Source organism: Periophthalmus magnuspinnatus, chromosome 1 (assembly GCF_009829125.3).
Source record: "Periophthalmus magnuspinnatus isolate fPerMag1 chromosome 1, fPerMag1.2.pri, whole genome shotgun sequence".
Taxonomy (NCBI): domain Eukaryota; kingdom Metazoa; phylum Chordata; class Actinopteri; order Gobiiformes; family Gobiidae; genus Periophthalmus; species Periophthalmus magnuspinnatus.
In genome coordinates this window covers 22611437-22630288 of record NC_047126.1, presented here as the reverse complement: position 1 = coordinate 22630288, position 18852 = coordinate 22611437, and the positions used below count along the sequence as shown (strand labels likewise).

The 18852-nt window shown below is 37.7% G+C and overlaps 1 protein-coding gene across 1 annotated transcript in view; it reads left to right on the top strand.

Moving 5' to 3' along the window:
* LOC117369797 (voltage-dependent T-type calcium channel subunit alpha-1H-like) overlaps nt 1-18852 on the top strand; it is a 114077-nt gene that overhangs the window by 64227 nt on the left and 30998 nt on the right. The window contains exons 13-21 of the mRNA XM_055222876.1: nt 637-754; nt 1195-1350; nt 3308-3395; nt 5434-5621; nt 8005-8178; nt 8421-8534; nt 9848-9948; nt 10578-10701; nt 16753-16821. Of these exons, the coding sequence (XP_055078851.1) occupies nt 637-754; nt 1195-1350; nt 3308-3395; nt 5434-5621; nt 8005-8178; nt 8421-8534; nt 9848-9948; nt 10578-10701; nt 16753-16821 (1132 nt within the window). The remainder of the gene's footprint in view (nt 1-636; nt 755-1194; nt 1351-3307; nt 3396-5433; nt 5622-8004; nt 8179-8420; nt 8535-9847; nt 9949-10577; nt 10702-16752; nt 16822-18852) is intronic.

Sequence of the window (18852 nt, the reverse complement as noted above, 5' to 3'; positions counted from 1 at the left end):
ATTGTCTTTATTTAGTGCTCCTAACCTATGCATGTGAAAGCCTAATTAGATCAAATAGACCAAATCATTTGATGACTGATGTGTGTTTACATGCACCTATGAAATCTGATATTCCAAAAAAACTGGTCTATATGTGTCCAATTATTAATACATTATAGAGTTTAGTCAAAGTAAAACTATTTTTAACACTTTCAATATTTTTCATTTTGTTATTGATTATTTTGCCTTTTGCTTTTTTCCTCCTTATCAACACATGCAAAAGTTTGTACAACCAGAAAGAAATCATATTGTTTCCATGACACTTTGCAATTATGACAAATGCGTTTTTTGGTGAACATTTTAACGTGCCAATGACAACGTAGACTACCCATTTTACTAAAACATAGTTAAGTTCTTTGTGTTTAAGATTTTGCTAAAAATTTGAACTTTCTTTGCAAATTGCTTCTTGGTTGTAAAACTATAATTTATATTTATTATCCCACCAAATTAAATCTGTCATACGCACTTTAACTGTTAGACTTGTAAATAAGGATATTAACATTTGGTCAAATTTAATGACTATAGTTGTTTGTTTAGAGATTTGTCATCACCATCATTTAAAACCTACTTATTTCCCCTTTGCTGTTTTTGTTCCAGCATCTTGGGCATGCATCTGTTCGGCTGTAAATTTGGTTTGCGTCAGGAGACTGGCGACACATTACCGGACAGAAAGAACTTTGACTCCCTGCTCTGGGCCACTGTCACTGTGTTCCAGGTTCGTACCCATTCCCAGCACATCAGCCTTACTTCATTTGGACAGCTCCCTGTTGATACATCATCGCTAAATTACACTCTGAAATGAATTGCAATGGGAAACACGTAGCAGCTGGTCCTGTCACCAGTAGTGGCCCAGGCGATTGTATGTATTAATTCATTTGCACCAATTTCAGAACGCTCGCTCTCAATTTCTGTAGTAAACACAAAAGCCCTCTGGTGAGTAGATAAGCAAAGTTTACAAGTGAACTGGGAGTGGTGTAATGCAACAACCACCAGACCTGATTTAATACTGATGAGCATCATTACACTTTAGCCCATTGAAGTAAAGACATTTTATATTGGCATTGTGCTGACAACAGCTCATAGAAAATAGGTTAGTTCTAAGTGCTGTGCCTATTACTATCCATTGTATGACTGACATGCTGCCTGTCTGTGCAGATCTTAACACAAGAAGACTGGAACGCAGTGCTTTATAATGGTATGGCGTCCACCTCTCCTCTGGCTGCTCTGTACTTTGTAGCTCTCATGACGTTTGGCAACTATGTCCTTTTCAATCTGCTGGTGGCCATTTTGGTCGAAGGATTCCAAGCAGAGGTGAGGACAAAAAAATTGTTTATTTCTGCTATTGAAGATGCGATTTGAAATGATCTTTTTGTGAGACACTATAATATACACAGAACAATGAGCTGCTATGTGATTTGAGTGGGGATATTAGTTGTATTTGCAGATAAAGTGAAAGACTTTGTAGCTTTGTCCTCTCTCCTCTTTCCATCACTTAGCTTTGAACAAGCAGAGATCCCCACATCTCCCTCTCCTGGGACACATCCTCCAACCTGGCAAAAGCCAGATTGATATTACAGAGCTAATCACGTTAGCACTCTAATATCAATCTGGAATGGCTCCCTCTGGAAATGTCTGTGTAGAGGAGGAACTTGCATTGCAATATTTTGAAGCTGCACTATATCCAATAATGTTAACAATTCATAACAAGAAAATGTAAAGTAAACATATTCAAAATTAAATTTTGTGTACTTTTGTAGTGCTGTTGCTGTGTCGAATGAAAAATATTTATGCACATTTGAAAAAACCCTCAAATCTCTAACATCCATGAATAATGAGACCCCCATGTAGAGTGACAGATCCTGAACACAAAAGAGCACTCTGGCTTTTGCATTTGAGCTAAGAATCATATTACTGATGGGAATCAGAACCTAAATATGTGGACTTTTTTTTTTTTTTATGAGACAGGCCTGGCTTACCAGAATAAATAATCATGATGTGAAAGACTTAGTAATTTGTATTATAACTTTCAGAGGTTTGTTCATTAATAAATGAGGATGATAAAATATACTGTTAATAAAGTTTTTAAACATGTGGCAAAGTATAAAGTGTGTCAAATCTGACAGTCCACTTCCTGTATTCTCAAGTTTGTGAACATTTTACTTTAAAGCCACAGTGTCTAACTTTTCAGTCATAAATATGCTAAAATAAAAGCATAAATGCTTTGGTGGTGTTTATTGCATTGAAAAATTTGCATCTTTAATCTGAGCTGACTTGCATCTCCACAACCTAGCTGGTGACGTGCCACCTCCAGAAAGTTACATACACCGTACCTTTAAGCAATAAACAATGATATTTGTTGTCAATTACATTATCGTTTCTACAGGTCCACATTCAAAAGTAACTCATACAGTCAGACACTTCCTTTGTCTTCTTTAGTCCCAAAGCTCTTTTCCTTTTTGCTGAAGTGTTTTCTGTGTTTTTGTGTCTTGTTTCTGCTCGCCTCCCTCCGCTCCAATCACCACAATGTGGTGTTTGTCTGCAGATTTGGACTTGCGCTGGGACTAAAGCACAGGGTTTGCAAAGTGCCACAGCGCTTCACTTTATTTGAAATGTGTCACCCCCAAATCTGGCACCTTACCCGCCCCGACCACAGCACTCTGGCAAAATTTGCTTCAACTGTTCAGAGCCTGTGACAGAGAACCAACCACCATCATGCTATTGGGAGGCTTCCAGTGCTCTTTCCCCTCCATTATATTCTATCACTCCCTCCTCGGTCCCTATCTCTCGTTCTTTCACTCACACGCTCCTCTCCTGGGTGGGGATGTGTTTGATACGGCCTGCCATTCACAGCTGGGGAGCTTTTGTTGTTTAGTTTTCATCTTTTATCTGCGGCATCAGAGAACACTTGCTGTCATCCCCTCCCTCACTCCCCCTGTACACACATACATACAGACACTCTTTGCCAAATCCGTCTGCCGTCATTTTTCTGGCGTGAATTTTAATTAAATTCAGTAAAGCTTTATTGGCCTGAACTGGGGAGATCGCTGCCAATGCCACGATCATAACTCAACTAGAGAACTCAGGAGACCCCAGCCCATCCCCCACCCTCCACCCCCCTCTAGGCCCTTCTGGCACAAAACTCTTTATCAGTCATTCTTTTGCTTCCCGCTAATTCTTTTGTAGGAGTTGACAGCAGCAGACCATAACGTGATGCTCGTGGCGGTGATTGTAAAGGCATTTGTGACACGATGCTGTGTTTGCGTTGTAGGGGGATGCCAACCGATCGGAGACCGATGAAGACAGGCAATCGCTGGGTTTCGAGGATGAGGAGAAGCTGAGGGAGCTATATGCTGCAGGTAGTACCACCACAGGGAATAGGCAATCACGGTCAACTGTTTTAAAGATGTTTTGCAAAATCGGCTTTTTGGAGCCTTCTATCATGTTGTAACGTTGTTCCCCCATCAAACACATGCCTGTTTTAGATGTCATCAATACATGTTTGTCTAATCTTGTGATCTTTCTCAGCCCCTATTCAATCCTCCACTCACAAGCCTCACCCATGCTCCCACATGAAATTCTCCATAAATATAATATACAAAATGATCAAAACAGTACACTACAACTTGACAAACCTGATGCCATATGCAGTATTGTGCAGGATGCACACCTATTGTGTTGTGATATCGCTCTGAAGGGGGAGTGGGAGCGAAGGGACAGGGGACTCAGACCGTCAAAAACGAAAGTGAAACTTATTTAACATATTAATACGTTGTTTTCGGAAAAGTTAGCATTTTCAGAACAGTAGAAGGTAACATGGTGATATAAATATGTCATGTGTTTAACACCCTCTAATTAAGTTTTTGTATAATTTATGCTATACTTACTAACAACATGGAAATTAAACTGATATATTTAATTATTGTAAATATTTTTTATTTATTTTGCTGAATTTTGTAGTGATTTATCATACTAAAGAGTTATTTTTGTGGAAATTAATTTACATTATCAGAGTTAGAGATCAGAATTTGTTTGCAACTGCAAATAGTTTTGAGATTACTTACACATAATAATAAAACTGAGAAGTTAATATACAAAGTACTTGAGTTGGTATTCTAATACTTATGTGTATTCCCCAGTCACAGTAGTTAAAGTTTTTTGTTCTACTTCTAGAGATTTATTATGACGATTAATTGTCCAATATAATAAATGCTGAGAAATAATACTGCCCTTAAAAATCACACTTCTAAGAGGGACTCAGTAGGCTAACTGTTATTGCCTTGTTGGTTCAAATCTCATCCAAAGTGTTCTGTCCCAGATTGCTCACTCCAGTCCCAGTAATAAAGCTGGTTGTGACAGGTGTAAGTAAAATCAGCCAAATGACCTTACTACACGCTGTTGTGATCCATGATGAATAAAAAATGGAAAATATATATTTTTATTTTATTTATTATAACCACGTAAGTTCTGTCACTCGAAATAGTATCCACCATACCAGTGAATTTACTGCTATACAATAAGTGTATATGATTACAGCTAATTTGTAGTATGGCTATGGTTCTTCCTGCATATTATAACTGGAACCAAGCTCACAGTGCATAACAAATATCTCATTTTAAACTATTGTAGAAATTCTAGGCCGCAATGTTATTGTATTAATGACTTGGATAACATCACTATATTGTATAGGCCTTTTATATTTGATGCAGATGGAGAGGCAGTTATACAACATTTATTTTAACTTAAAGTGCATACGATAAGGTTTCAAGTTTTTCTAATTATGACTTGGTTTGGTGGGATAGTACCTGGGGTAAATATTTATCATAGTTTTACGCCAGCTTGTGGAAAGGTACAAAGATAAAGGAGTGGAGAGTTCTCTCTATGTCATTGACACTGAAAATTTCTTCCAAAATGCAGAGACAATGTATGAGGAAGGAAGGTATTTTTCTGAAAAATTAAACATTGATTTAATAATAGATAAATTATTTAAAATATAAAGTTGTTGATGTCATCCATTTTTATTAGTCTAAGCATAACTAAGTTTTGGCCTGTGTTATCATGGTTATTATGGTTGCTAGGTAACAGAACTGGAATTACTTCACATATGTCATGCTGCCCCTGTCCAACCAGGAAGTACAGTTACACTTATAAAATTTCCCTTTAATATAATTTTGTTAACTATGCTTTAGTGAAAAAGTACTCTACTTCAATGCTGGTTAAGTGCTGATCTCTCCGAAGGGAGGAGCTAACTACACCAAAACTAACACACCTATTTGTTTACAGTGTCTGTTTTTATGTTGGGCAATGCAAAAGAATACAATAACAGAAATGATTTTGATTAGAAAATATATGTGACTGAATTGCTGATAACAAATCTGTATGTTTTTGTGAATGCAGAACTGAAGATCCAGGCCATGATTCTCACCCCTAACGGACTCCTGAACCCAAAAGCCTCCATGCCACACATAGCCCCACCTCTTCCTGTCATCACCCACACCGCGGCCACGCCCACGATGAATTCCAACCAATCACGACGGCCCAGCGGAACCTCAGCGGACTTCAACAGTCTGGAGCAGAGGTCTATGGTGAGAGCTGCATGAATACTTTAAAATAAAATTGATAAAGGTCCCAGACAGAACTAATATAAAAATAGTATAAAAGGGAGATTATTCCACAGCTGTGCTATGTCATTAGCATTTAGCATATTCTGAGCAGTTGCTTTCATCAGATAACAATGAAAGAGGAATTTTAAAACCAATCTGATCATACTTCATTTGACATTCTACAAAAAAGTTTTTCCTTTTTCCTTTTATTTCTTACTGTGTTATAATGTTTTCACATCAAAAACATACATGGAGTAGTAGTCTATATTGTTTCATTTACATGTTTAAGTAATCTAGATTTGCTGAGGTCATCAAAAAGTGTCTTTTTGCAATTTGTTATCTAGCCAATCAAAATCTAAATGTCTCACTCATACACACTATGCTTGTTCACAGCATTTCAGTGTTTAAACTGCCTTATCTTCTACCTATCTAAAAAAAAAAGTTGGTGCTGCAAATTGTTAAAATGGTAACTGTTGTAACTATAGTAGTATTTAAAAATGAAATGACATTACTAAGTTGCAGAAGAGGGTAGAGTAGAGTAAATTGTACTCAAGTAATAGAAACATTACTTCAAAATAATATTATTTAAGTAGAACTAAAAAGTAGTGGTTACTCAAGTAAGAGTAAAAAACATAATATAATGCACAAATTGGATAGAGAGGTCCAAGAAACATACGCTTTCAAATAATTTTACATTGTCAACATAAAGCTTTTGTCACCTGTAGACTTACATTGGGAAGAGTAACCAAATCTTTTACTCAAGTAAATTACAATCAATAAAAAAATATATATATATTACCCAAGTAGGAGTAAAAGTATGCTGCTTGAAAAGTACTCTGGAAAGTATAAATTCTTTAAAAAGTTACTCAAGTAAATGGAGCTGAGTACCCACCTCTGCTAAATTGTAAAAAAAAAAACAACATTCTAATTAAGTCATGCATGTGAATAGGGAATACTAGCAATGTACCAAAGGGTTTGTGAGAGCTGGAACTAGCTATATAGATTTAAATACGGTACATACTTTGCCACTTTATGATTTTAAAATAAGATAATGCTATTTTAAAATATGTGGCCTGTTAGTATTACAAAAAATAAAATGACAACATGAACTCTGAAATTAAATCTAGGACTGAGCTCCAGCAGTTGTATCAGTGTAATCACCAATGGGAGATTCTTATCACATGTTATTGTCTGGGGTCCGGGAGTCACTGGGGCTTCTATGGGAGTGGATGCATCCGGATCAGGGGCTGTGTCGGAGTCATTACAGGCACAAACATGAGCCTATGAGCACAAACAGAAAGTCGACAGTGAACTGCTGCTGAGCTCATATGTAATGAAATGTTTGCAGCTCGTCTTGTGCTCGCTGGTCCTTTTGTTTGTGAAATTTGATGCTGTTGCTGAGCTGTTGTCTTCTTTTTCACTACGTTTGCTCCCCTTTGATCTGCTGTATGTGTTTTAGTATGAATTATTAGTGAAGTTAGCAGTGTTATGGGAGGGTTACATTAACATAGCTGTGTGCACACAGTTGTTGTTCATAGGGTGGATAATGCACATTAGTTTTGACTTCTGTTATACAATATTTGTCTTGTGATTGGCTGAGATATTCAACTGTTTAACTAATGATTGATCATAAAGTTTGGTATTGCATATCACTATTGTGTTGTCAGGTGAGACACTTAATACCGCTTGCTTCCTGTGTCTGCATATGCAGGTGTATGAATGGGTGATTGCATGAGTTTGAATGGGGGAATGGTTTATTGGCATAAAGTCAAAAGATCTAGTTATATTGCATATATGTATTAGACACCACCCAATGACATCACTGTGTTGGACTTAACATTTTGAGGTTTTGAGCAGCAGACAAAATTTGGAAGGTTACTCAAACATGTCTTTTTTGTAGTGATGTTGAGTGAAGTTTTAAACATCATGAGTCAACAAAGCATTAATTGTTATAGAGATTAGTGCTATCTGTTGATTGTCTGCTAGAACTGCATACGATTGAAATACATATGCACTATCTGTCGGCTGTCTGCAGAACCACAAGGCTTCATTTGCAGAGATCACGTGATCTGAAACAGTGCTTCAAAACACTCACTCAAAGCCTTCCCTGTGTCAAGCTTGGTTAGTCCTATGATGGGATACCACTGGGCATACCAGGTGCAGTGGCATACTGTTGTTGTGTCCTTATGCAAAACACTTAACTCACCTTGCCTAGTATGAATGTGGTGTGTGAGTGTTGCTAGTGGCAAATTTGCTGCCTCACTTCTGTGAGCCTATCTCAGGGCAGCTGTGGCTACAATAGCGTAACACCACCGGAATAATGCACTATTGAAGTCTAACCTGTCATTATGTCCTTTGTGGTTAGTCTCCGTGGGACAGTGGTTCAGAGAGCCGGCGTTCTAGCTGGACCAGCATGAGCAGAGGGCCCAGTCTGTACCGGAGGAGTCAGTCTGGAGAGATGGAGTCTCTGCTCTCAGACACACACAGCTCCAACCCCAGCAGCCAGGAGCACTCTCTGGACCAGCCTGACTACCTGCAGGTGGGGCAAGCTATCAGAGACTTCTACAGTCCAGTACACTGGTGTTGGAAAATATCTTATTGTAATTCTTCTGGCAAGTACTAGATTATATTCAGGCTATGTTTACACTTGTTCTTGTTTAGTTGTGGTTTGATTCCAGTTTAGATCTGACATAGACTTTGGCTTAGTTCTAATTTTGTTTCTAAATATCTAGGAGGATTAACATTTGAAACCGGCTGATATTATGCCCCTCACATGTCTAGGTGCCCCTGCTCCACCCTCCCGACTGTAACGGCACGACCATTCACCTCCCGGACTATGACGACACTGTCCCCACCCTGCCCTTCAGCGACCAGGAGGAGGAGGAGTTTGAGGAGGTGGGCTTTGTTTCTATTTACCGTGGAGATCACCATCAAAGACATTTCTATTGTTCTGCCTCAACTAAAAAGCGCTGACATGCTTATAAGTTCAAAAAGTGCTGCTCATTAATTGTAACCTTGTTTTGCTTATGTAACTAGTACATATAAAATCAAATGAGTAGGAATTATGTTATCAGGCTTGTTTGGGTATTTCTCTGCAAACGTAGTCACACAACAGACTATTGAAAAACCTTTTGAACACATTTCAAAGTAACCCAGATGAGAACTTTGAACTCTACACAGTTATTAATTACATATTGGCATGAATTGATACTGTTGCCATCAAAATCGGTGTTTCTAATACAGATTATTCAGAAGATTAAAGATATATCACCAGTCAATTTTTAAAGTTCATATTTGGAAATTGTTATGATGAAGCATGTACATCTAGAATTTGATATCAAAGTCTCAGATGGAGGGCAGGGAGTCAAAAAAAAGGCCTGAGGTACCTGATTTTACTGTATTTAAAATATTTGGCAGTGATCCAAAGTTATTCCTTACTTATGCATTCCAAAAATCCTAATTATTCACCTTTTTCCACAACTTTCAGAGACTAGTACGTAGTTTTGCGTCACAGTAAAGCTAACATGCACTTCTTTATTATCGGACAATAAAACTCTTAGATGTAAACTTACATCACAACTCAACAGCTGCTTATACAATATATCTGTACTCAGACAAGACAAATTTGGCTCAGTTACATGGAAAATTTGGTAAAAATTGCTCACAGATTATAAAATCCCATTATTTATTTATTTTTTTAAATGTATTCGAAAAAATTATTTTAGCTGACCTCCACCTCAATATTCACCAGTGTTAACTTTGACAAGAAATTTTAATTTAGTTTTAGTCTAGGACTTTTTTTTGTCAAACGGAAATGGATGTAATGAAAATTGATTTATTTTATGGTAACTCTGATAAATAGTATGTGCTTGCATACAGACATGTTCTTCTGGTTTGGTTTGGGGTTCTGCGATTGAAAAGTGGAACATGGATCTAGTCTCCACTCATTCCTTTCATTCATCTATGTTTAATTTTTCATTATTCAGTAAAAACATTTAAGTCATGGTTTTAGTCAACAAAAATGCATGTAATTTTTTAGTCTTACTTTTTATTTTGTTTTTATTTAATTTTAGTCAGCAAAAATATGACAGTAATGAAAACTATGAGGAAAATATTTTAATTGACAACCTTAACCCACCCTACTGATTTGAAAGTGCAGTTACTGCTTGTATCCTCTTCCTTACTTGTGACCTGCTGTTTACCTGCAGAGTTTTGGGGTGAAGCTGAAGAGGATTGTGGAGCCGTACGAGCCACAGTGGTGCCGTGATCATGAGGACTGGTCTCTGTATCTGTTCTCTCCACACAATGAGTGAGTCCACAGGCACGCACACGCAGGCTTGTTAGCACCTGAGTGACCGAGGTGCTAGCGAGCGCTGCCAGAGAATTCACAGCTAACGTGTGAAGGTTAAACTGGAGGCTTTGTGTTGGCATGCACATTTTTTTATTAATTACAGAGCACTGAAAATACACATGTTAAGTTATTACACAGAGAATAGGGTTATTTTTACTATGATATATTGTAGCTTGCGGTACAAAAGCAAAACTGCAGTAGGATTTTGTTTTTTTCATCCCATTAGACTTATAAAATTCTATTTAATTTCTAAATTTGTTGAATTTTTTTGTTTTTTATGAGCAAAATTTGTACTGCCCAGAAAATAGAAGGAATCTTATCATTTTAAGAGGAGGACTTGTTGTAGTAATTGTATCCTTTATTCAGTTTCAGCTCTATTTTGTTCCTCTTACAAACCCCTTGGCACATGTTTAATATTCACATGCATGAAATTTTCTGGTGTCATGCGCAGCTTTAGAACAGTTTTTTGGCCTGTGAAGCAAAACAGTCAATGTACACTCATCTGGAAAACTTATATATACCGACATATCAGGCTATGTCTTCTAGGTTTGGGATCAATAAGAGTTTTATGGATTTTTTTCCTTTAGGTTCCGATTGTGGTGTCAGAGGGTGATCACACACAAGCTGTTTGATCACATCGTTCTCCTTTTCATCTTCCTCAACTGCATCACCATCGCACTGGAGCGACCGGATATACAGGCCAACAGCATGGTACAGCACGCATTTACATTTCAACTGGAATAAGTAGGAATAATCCAATATGGATTTTTTTTTGCCAGTACCGATATCATATTTTTTTCATTGTTGCGTCTGATGACCGGTATTTGCCATTACCGTCATTAAGCTAAAGTGCAGAACAAATTTATGTTATGTTGTAGTAAAGTTTACAAATTAACTTTTCACTTTTGTAAAAATAATATATATAAAAAATCTGCTGCACTGAAGACAAACTGAGAAAGACACATAGGCACACAGAGCCTGGGGCAGTGCAGAACAAAATATTGGTGCCAAATATCGGCTAAAATTTCAATATCAAACCAATATAAATATCTGGGAAAATCCTCTATTATCACCAATATCTCTGATAACTTATACCATCCCTAGTAATAAGAGCTACTTCCTGCCTGGTTCATCATGTTCACCTATGAGTTAATTGAAATAGACCTCATACCTTTCGAATTGCATTACAAGGCCAGCGCGTTTCATATGACAATTGGTTTTTGTGTGTTTGAAGGTGGAAGGTGCAGGTTTGATGTTGTACAGCCGTGTGTTGTGGCACATGAAATGATGATGAGAACATGTGTGAGTGCAGCGTGGAGGCAGAGCAGCCGGAACACATCTATTAAATAAGTGAATTGTGGAGGTCAGCGCAGAGTCAAAGATGGAACGCAGACAAAGGAACAGTGAGGCTGACAGACCTTGGATTCAGATGTGGCAGGATGTTGTTTTCTTCACACTGAGCTCACATATTCAGCTTTAAATCATATTTCAGAGTTATAACTATTGTGACTATAATACAGTCATCCCAATTACCAATACAATAATGATAATAATTGTATGTCACTTTGTAACAAATTATAGTACTTTTAAACTGTGATAAGTGTTAAAGTGTTAAATCCAACTCTGTTAAAGAAGACATATTGTGCTTGTGTCTGCTATACAGTACATCTATAATCTATGACTTCCGTGGATGATTAAGTTATAATTTGAGGGGAAACAACAACAAAAAAGTCAATTTGCATAATACATCTGCTTTATTGAACAAATATAATGCATTACTTGTATTGTTATTGGCCTTTAAAAATGGTCTTGTTTTGAACTTAAAATAATGCTTAATCTAAAAAAATAAAAAATAAAAAAGCAGACATTTCACAGCTTCAGTGCTCAATATATTCTGATCTGGTGCAGCTTGCCATCTGCTGTCACCAGAGGGAATTACCACAGTGAAAGCAATAAAACAAAGTAATGAGGAACATGAGCACGCAGCAGTAATGAAAGCGATTAGACGGCAAAAGTGCTTTAAATTAGTCTGCTGATGATTTTTAAACTAACAACTGGGTTTCCCAGGGTTTCTGTGTATGACATCACAATCTCAGGAAAACTTGAATGGAGTAAGGCTCAAAGGCAAAGGACTTTTTACAGAGGATTACTGAAACTAGCGTGAATGATGTGATATACAACTCCAGTTGGGTTATTTTATCAAGAATGGGTGGTTTTATTGCCAGTCAAAACAGTACAAAATACATTTTGTGCACTGACAAATTATGGTGGAAACGGTTATCTCAAAGGTAGTCAACAATGTGTCTGACCAGATGACTACTTTTGAGATAGTGCTGCAATTGCAATTTGAATGGATGCAAGTAGCAAATCGCAAAGGCTGCAGTACCATAATTTCCTCTACAAACAACTAAAAATCCTGTCTTATTTTGCATAAAAACTGTGCAAACATGTTCTGAAATGTGATTCATGTATTAGTTTGTCAGTTCATATTTTGGTCTTTTCTTCTGGACACAAAATGGGAACTTTGAACATAAACTGCAAATCTAATAATCACAATTCAAAAAAAAATTAGAGATTTTTCCTAAATCGTGCAGATGTACTTTTAGATTTTACCATGGAACCTTCCTGGACAAATGAGACAGATGATGTAAGTAGTAATATATAACATTTATTTTAACAGTATTTATAACATAGCGTGGGTTGGCAGCCTTGCTTCTAGCAGTCTACCCCAGGGCAGCTGTGACTTGTACCTTACCAAACAGAGCATGAAGAAAAATGCACTAAACTGTTCAGAGAAGCTTATTCGATATTACGTCTGATACTAAATCATTTTATGTTTATCATATGGCGTCATTATTAATCATGTTTTTTTTTTTTTAAGTCAAATTCTTAAACCTTGACCTCCCTGATTCATTAAAACAAATCCACTAAACAGCAAAATATGAGCTGACTCTAGACATCTGCATTGGGCACACTTATCAGTTGACACCCTCCCAATGAACCAATCAGAAGTGTTTGAGACCACCTCTAAACAGCACTGAAGTGATTGGGTCTTAGGAGGCCCTGAGGATCCTTGGAGAGCTAACAGCTGGCATTGAGGCTAGCCACTTATAATCAGGACGCATACTAATGTCTGGTCTGAACAGGCCCATAGACTTAATTATGTTTCACAACACAAGCCCAAATAGACTATTGTGCATAAACTGCAATTTCATTCAAGAGTACTGTGGAAATATTAAAGATTTTTGATGTATTTGAGCCCAAAATCAAATAGAGTATACTTATTGTTTGCTATAGCAGATTTTTTTGTGGCATTCATTCAACCCAAGGCAAGTATAACAATCAATTCCCCAGCAATGACCTCAGTCTACGAACTTGAATGCACATGAATGTAGCAGCAGCATTGGTAGAGGAGGTGTGGTTCTTTTACTGAACTTAAAGGAACTGAATGCAGCCTGTTAAAAAAGGTACTACAATTAGAACTGAACCTAGGTTGCCATTTCTCTAAAGAGGGGATATTAACACATAGCATATATTTAGGCCGCCTTGTGGTGCATTTTCAAGCATCAGAGTGGCGCGTCTTGAGTGTTCACGCGTTGGATGCAACTTAATTATGCTGGGCGCACCGGCTAGCATAAAGGCTAGTTATGGACCCAGACATACCACTGCGAAGCTGATCGCTTCCGTTGATGGGTTTTATGTAATAAATACACTACTCTTTCAACCTGGTCTGCCGTCGTTCACAAAGAGACCAGGAAAACAAAACATCCAAAGACACTTGCAGAACGCAACTGATGCGCTGGGCACACATCAACTGTTTTTGTCATGCGTCCACGGCATCTGTGACATGCATCGGAGGCATCTGCCCTAAAATACACTACTGTACATTGCGTGAGGTTTGCCAAGTTGTTGTCTACAGTTTTGTGCCACACTTTTGTGTATTTATGGAGAATTGCTGTGTGGCAGCATGGGTGACGTAGTCTTGTGAGCTGAGCAATGCACAGAATCTTACAGCTAACTGCAAAGAGGTTTTGAATAGCGTCCAGGAGAGATTGCTAAAATACTCTTCAGGCATGTTTTTGATGAGTGAACAACATTATAACATGATAGAAAGCAAAAGTGATTACTGATTTGAACTAATTAATGACTGCAGGTGCTGGGGTTAGGTATTGAGGATTCAGATCAGAGCAAGGACTTTTAGGTTTAGACGTTCATTCTGCTTTTTGGTTGGATAATCATCTTGAGAACCAAAAAAACATAAACATGGCCATCCTGTCCAATGTTTTTGTAATTAAGAATAAATCAGCATTACAATTGTTACAAATAAGAGCTTTGTTTGATTTCAACAGGTTCACCTTATATCTGGGGACACAGTTGGGTCATATTTATGGAATTTAAAATCATTGCATCTCGCATGCAGTTCCTTATGTTAATTTGTATGAGGTATGAGAATACATTATAAAATGCTATGACTCTTCATACAAATTCTATGACTTGTGACTCATTTTGAGCAACGGTCTCAACAACCTACCTCTTCTGAAACAGTTTCACATATAATCAATTGACATAAATGACCTCACAGCTGCCTTAGCAATCAAATGTCTTTCTCAGAGTAGAACTTGATCTGGTCCCAGAATTGAAATGCCTTGGAGTTATCCTAGACCCAATATTATCCTTTAAAAGTCATATAAAAAAGTGTCCCAGCTAATTCACTTCAATAATCAGAATTTTTGTCACATTGAGAATAACTTAAACATCAGTGCTGCTAAAACCTACTTCTACTCACTCTATGATCATTTCCCACATAGACTATTGTTTAACTATTTGGTCTCTTGTCTGCCCCACAACACTTAAAACCATTGAAAACCTCTATAAAAGAGGTCTAAATATACTTGATGAAAAACCCATTACCCACCACCACTGTCATGTTCTGAAAAAGAACAGACTATTGGACTGTACAACATGGTCAAGCTTAAAAGAGCTTACCTAATTTATAAGGTTCTACACTCCCTCGCACCACCAGCGTTAAAAGAGTACATCAAATATAAAGACGATTTAGCCAGGACAACATGAGCCACCACCAGAGGTGACCTGCTGATCCCCCACAGACAGACCACCTTTGGTCAGAATGTATTATCTGTCCAAGGTAGGAACCTGTGGACTAGTCTCCCAGTAATCCTGAGAGAATGTCCCACGTACATTTTTTTTAAAGCTCAACTGGTTATGGTCAAACCAAACATGCACTCATTTAGTGTGGCAATGTGATTTTTACTTTTCTATAGAGACATATTTGCTAGTATGGGCAAAATATGAAGGGGGTGGGTATAAAATGTAAGTGTCTTGAATGGGCCAAACTGACTGAAATAGTGGGGGCTGTGTAATAAATGGAATGTGCAATGTTTTGTATGGTGCCATAATGGGAACTGTGTGATGAATGCAATGCACAGTTATGGGAACTGTGCAGTGAGTGCAATGTGCAGTATTTAGGATGGTGCAATAATGGGAACTGTGCAAAGAGTGTAGTGTGCAGTTTTTATTCTGACCCCCTTGTGACCCCGCCCTTGGGACAACTGATGGAAATTATCCTTTGGCTATAATCCGGTGTATTTACATTCATGTTGAATCATGTCATTAACATGCATTGTCCCAACCAAATAACTAAATAAAAGAATGAATTTATAATTTGACTTTATGTTGGGCTGAAAGATTAATAATTTCTATTTGTTTATTTGTTGTTCCATTGTTTGGCTTAAAATTTATGGTACGTAATGCTGAGTAAAAGTCATAAAAATAAGATTTAGATGACTATAATTTTCACAAAAGTTCCAGTGCATTGCAAAAAACATGACTGTTTGTGAAATAAATTAACGTATAGTTATAATTAATAGTACTTTCTTTACAGAAGTAATGGTAAAAAATCTAACATTTTTGCCTTTTTTGTTGCAACAATGAATGCAGCAACACCATACATTAGCCAAAATTATTTATAAAACTCAATAAAAAACCCTTGGATTAACTACTGGTGAATACATCTAACACACGATAGTGCTGCAATACATTTGAATCAACAATAACTCTTCTCTGTTGGTTTACTAACTAATATACTGATAGAGCACTGTTAGTTGAGGTACACAGAGTCTTTATAAAACTCCAAACCAATTTTATATTATATGGCCACTTTTAAGAATACAAAAATAGCACCAGGTATTGCCACGTGAATTAATCTTACTTCATACCAGTTCTACTAATGCATTTATAAAGGTTATTCTTCGTAGGAGATTCCATAGGCCCATAGATTTGCATACGCGTATGGGAATCCTTGAAGCTTCCTTTTAAACAGGGCGGACATTATATACACTGCTGCTACTGCACTTAATGATGCCCTAATTAAGTCCAGTGTTATGGATGGTACTTCATGTTTAATCTCCACTAGACCTTTCTCTTATTTCACATGTAACTTATTGGATTACAAAAAATAAAATAAAAAAATCACCTTACAACCCAAACTAGTGGCTAACATTCCCAGAACCTAAAACCTGCATACACATTCCCACACTGAAATAGTGACTGCAGACTTGAATAGCTGATGTAATAGCAGTGGGGGATTCATTAGTTAGAACAGGGCTCCCCCTCACACGCTTTGATTATATTTCGGCTACAATGGTACTGCTCATTATGGAAGTTGCTGTTAAAATCCTCAGAGCTGTGTGTGTCCGTGTGGGAGGGGCTGCACTCATGTTTTTGTGTCTCTGTGACTGACAGGAGCGGGTCTTTCTGAGCGTGTCCAATTACATCTTCACTGTCATCTTCATCGGAGAAATGATGATTAAAGTAAGTATAAAGAAGACTGTATGTACTGGCTTGTACAAAAGATTGACATACGCACTCCCTGTATTTGTCTCACAGTTTGAAAGCATCTTAGAAGAATAGAATTATAATATATTTATAGGAAGTGTATGTAGCCTATGCTCTTGTTGTTTAGAAAAAAAAGGTATTACAATCACAATTGAACCTTCCAGTGCCTTAACCTTCATATAGAGGACAAATACAAGTTTTTCTCATTCTCAATACATGGACAGGCAATGCCTCATGTACAAGGTCAGAACCTCCAGAATTCAGTCACTGAGCTGCAGATGCTGCACTAGCATTGATTAATGATTGGCTGCAGGTGCTGGGGTTTAGGTAGTGAGGATTCAGATCAGAAAGAGTCATTTTAGGTTTAAATCAACTGGATTTCAGCTTTGAAACTGGCAACCCAAATGAGAGACTCATGTGAGGCTCATTCTGCTTTCTGATTGGATAATTGTATGAGAACCAAAACAGTTGGACCATAAATAAATGGTACGTTAAGACAATTGTTGTTATAACTAAGAATAGATCAGCATTACTGTGGTTGTTAGTAAAAGCTATATTTGATTTGAACATGTCATATCTGGGGACACAATTAGGTCATGTTTATGAAATTTTGAATCAAAATTGGCATGCAGCCTTTAGGAGGCATGTTATATGTTTGTTCTTTTTTTAATCCTCGAGTAGTTTGCATACATTTCAAAAATAATTGGTCAGATTATTTCTTTCTGAACAGATACTTTCCAATCTCTGCATAATAATGGCGATGCTCCTGTGTGTTAAAGTCTATACATGAGTGATCATCAATAGGTGGCCTGGGGGTCAGGCCCCTTAAGGCATTTACTGAGACAAAAACATTGCATGTCAAGTGAAAAGTGAATCCTCCAGGACCAGGTGGGAGGATAAATGTATTGACAAAATGTGTAACCACGGCATTCAATGTGGTAACAGTGCTTTGCACAAACAGCAGACCGCCACTTACCCATGGAGGGACCTTCAATAAAATACAAGTGTGCTGCTGTTATGTTAGCGTTATGTAATCATGTAATCATTATGTTCACAATAGCCGTACTGTAATTTCAAAATGTTTCAGTCAGTACTGTTTCAAGGAGACAGCAATTCCAAGCATTCTCAATGAAACTGAATGGACATAGTTTACACATTTTCCTTACATATAGATATATATTTTTTTGATAAGAAAATGTAAAATGGTTAGCTCAACTGGCTAATGGAACAAGACGGAAATGGGCGAGAACAAGGCTCTGTTGGAATGCTACTGCTCCAGTGACCCGAGTCAGAAGGATTACAGGGGATAAATGTTTACATGTGGTTACATGTGGGACAAATGGTTACTTCGAAACCCACAGTCCAAGCTTACGGCTAAGCAACTAATAGTGTTCCAACATTGACGAGGTATAACACAAATGTTACGGCAAGGGGGAAGCAGGATGCCAGGTCAGAGGGGAGTTAACATCAACTCCCCAAGCGGAGATTGGGTACAAAGCCCCAATAAGCATCATGCTGAGCGAGGCAGCGACTGACCTGAAAGATAAGATCATGGCCCGAATAAACATAAGGCAACCCCGACGCCACTTACAGAGGCTAAGTAAAATACTCTCTGAAAGTCCCCTAGAAGATGTGAAATCAACATTGAGAGTGATCCCTACCTCAACCATCCAGAAACCAATGAGCTGATATACACTTCAGCAGCAGTGATCCTAGAGATGCTTGGCTATAAGAGCAACCATGGGAGCCATGAGAAACAATCCCCACCATGGAAACAGAGGCTAAAATCAAGGTAGCGCAGCAAGAAGTGAGCCAACTGTCAGAGTGCCAGAGAGGTGCAATGAAAAAACAAGTACCCAAGAGTAATAATAAACAGTCTGTTCGCATATGGGAGAAGGAGGCATCAGTGGCTAGTGGCTCTGAGAGAAGACAACAGCAAGTGGTCACCATCACAGTGGCAGACATCCAGGAAAGAGTCTCAGGTATGAAAAACTGGACTGCACCAGG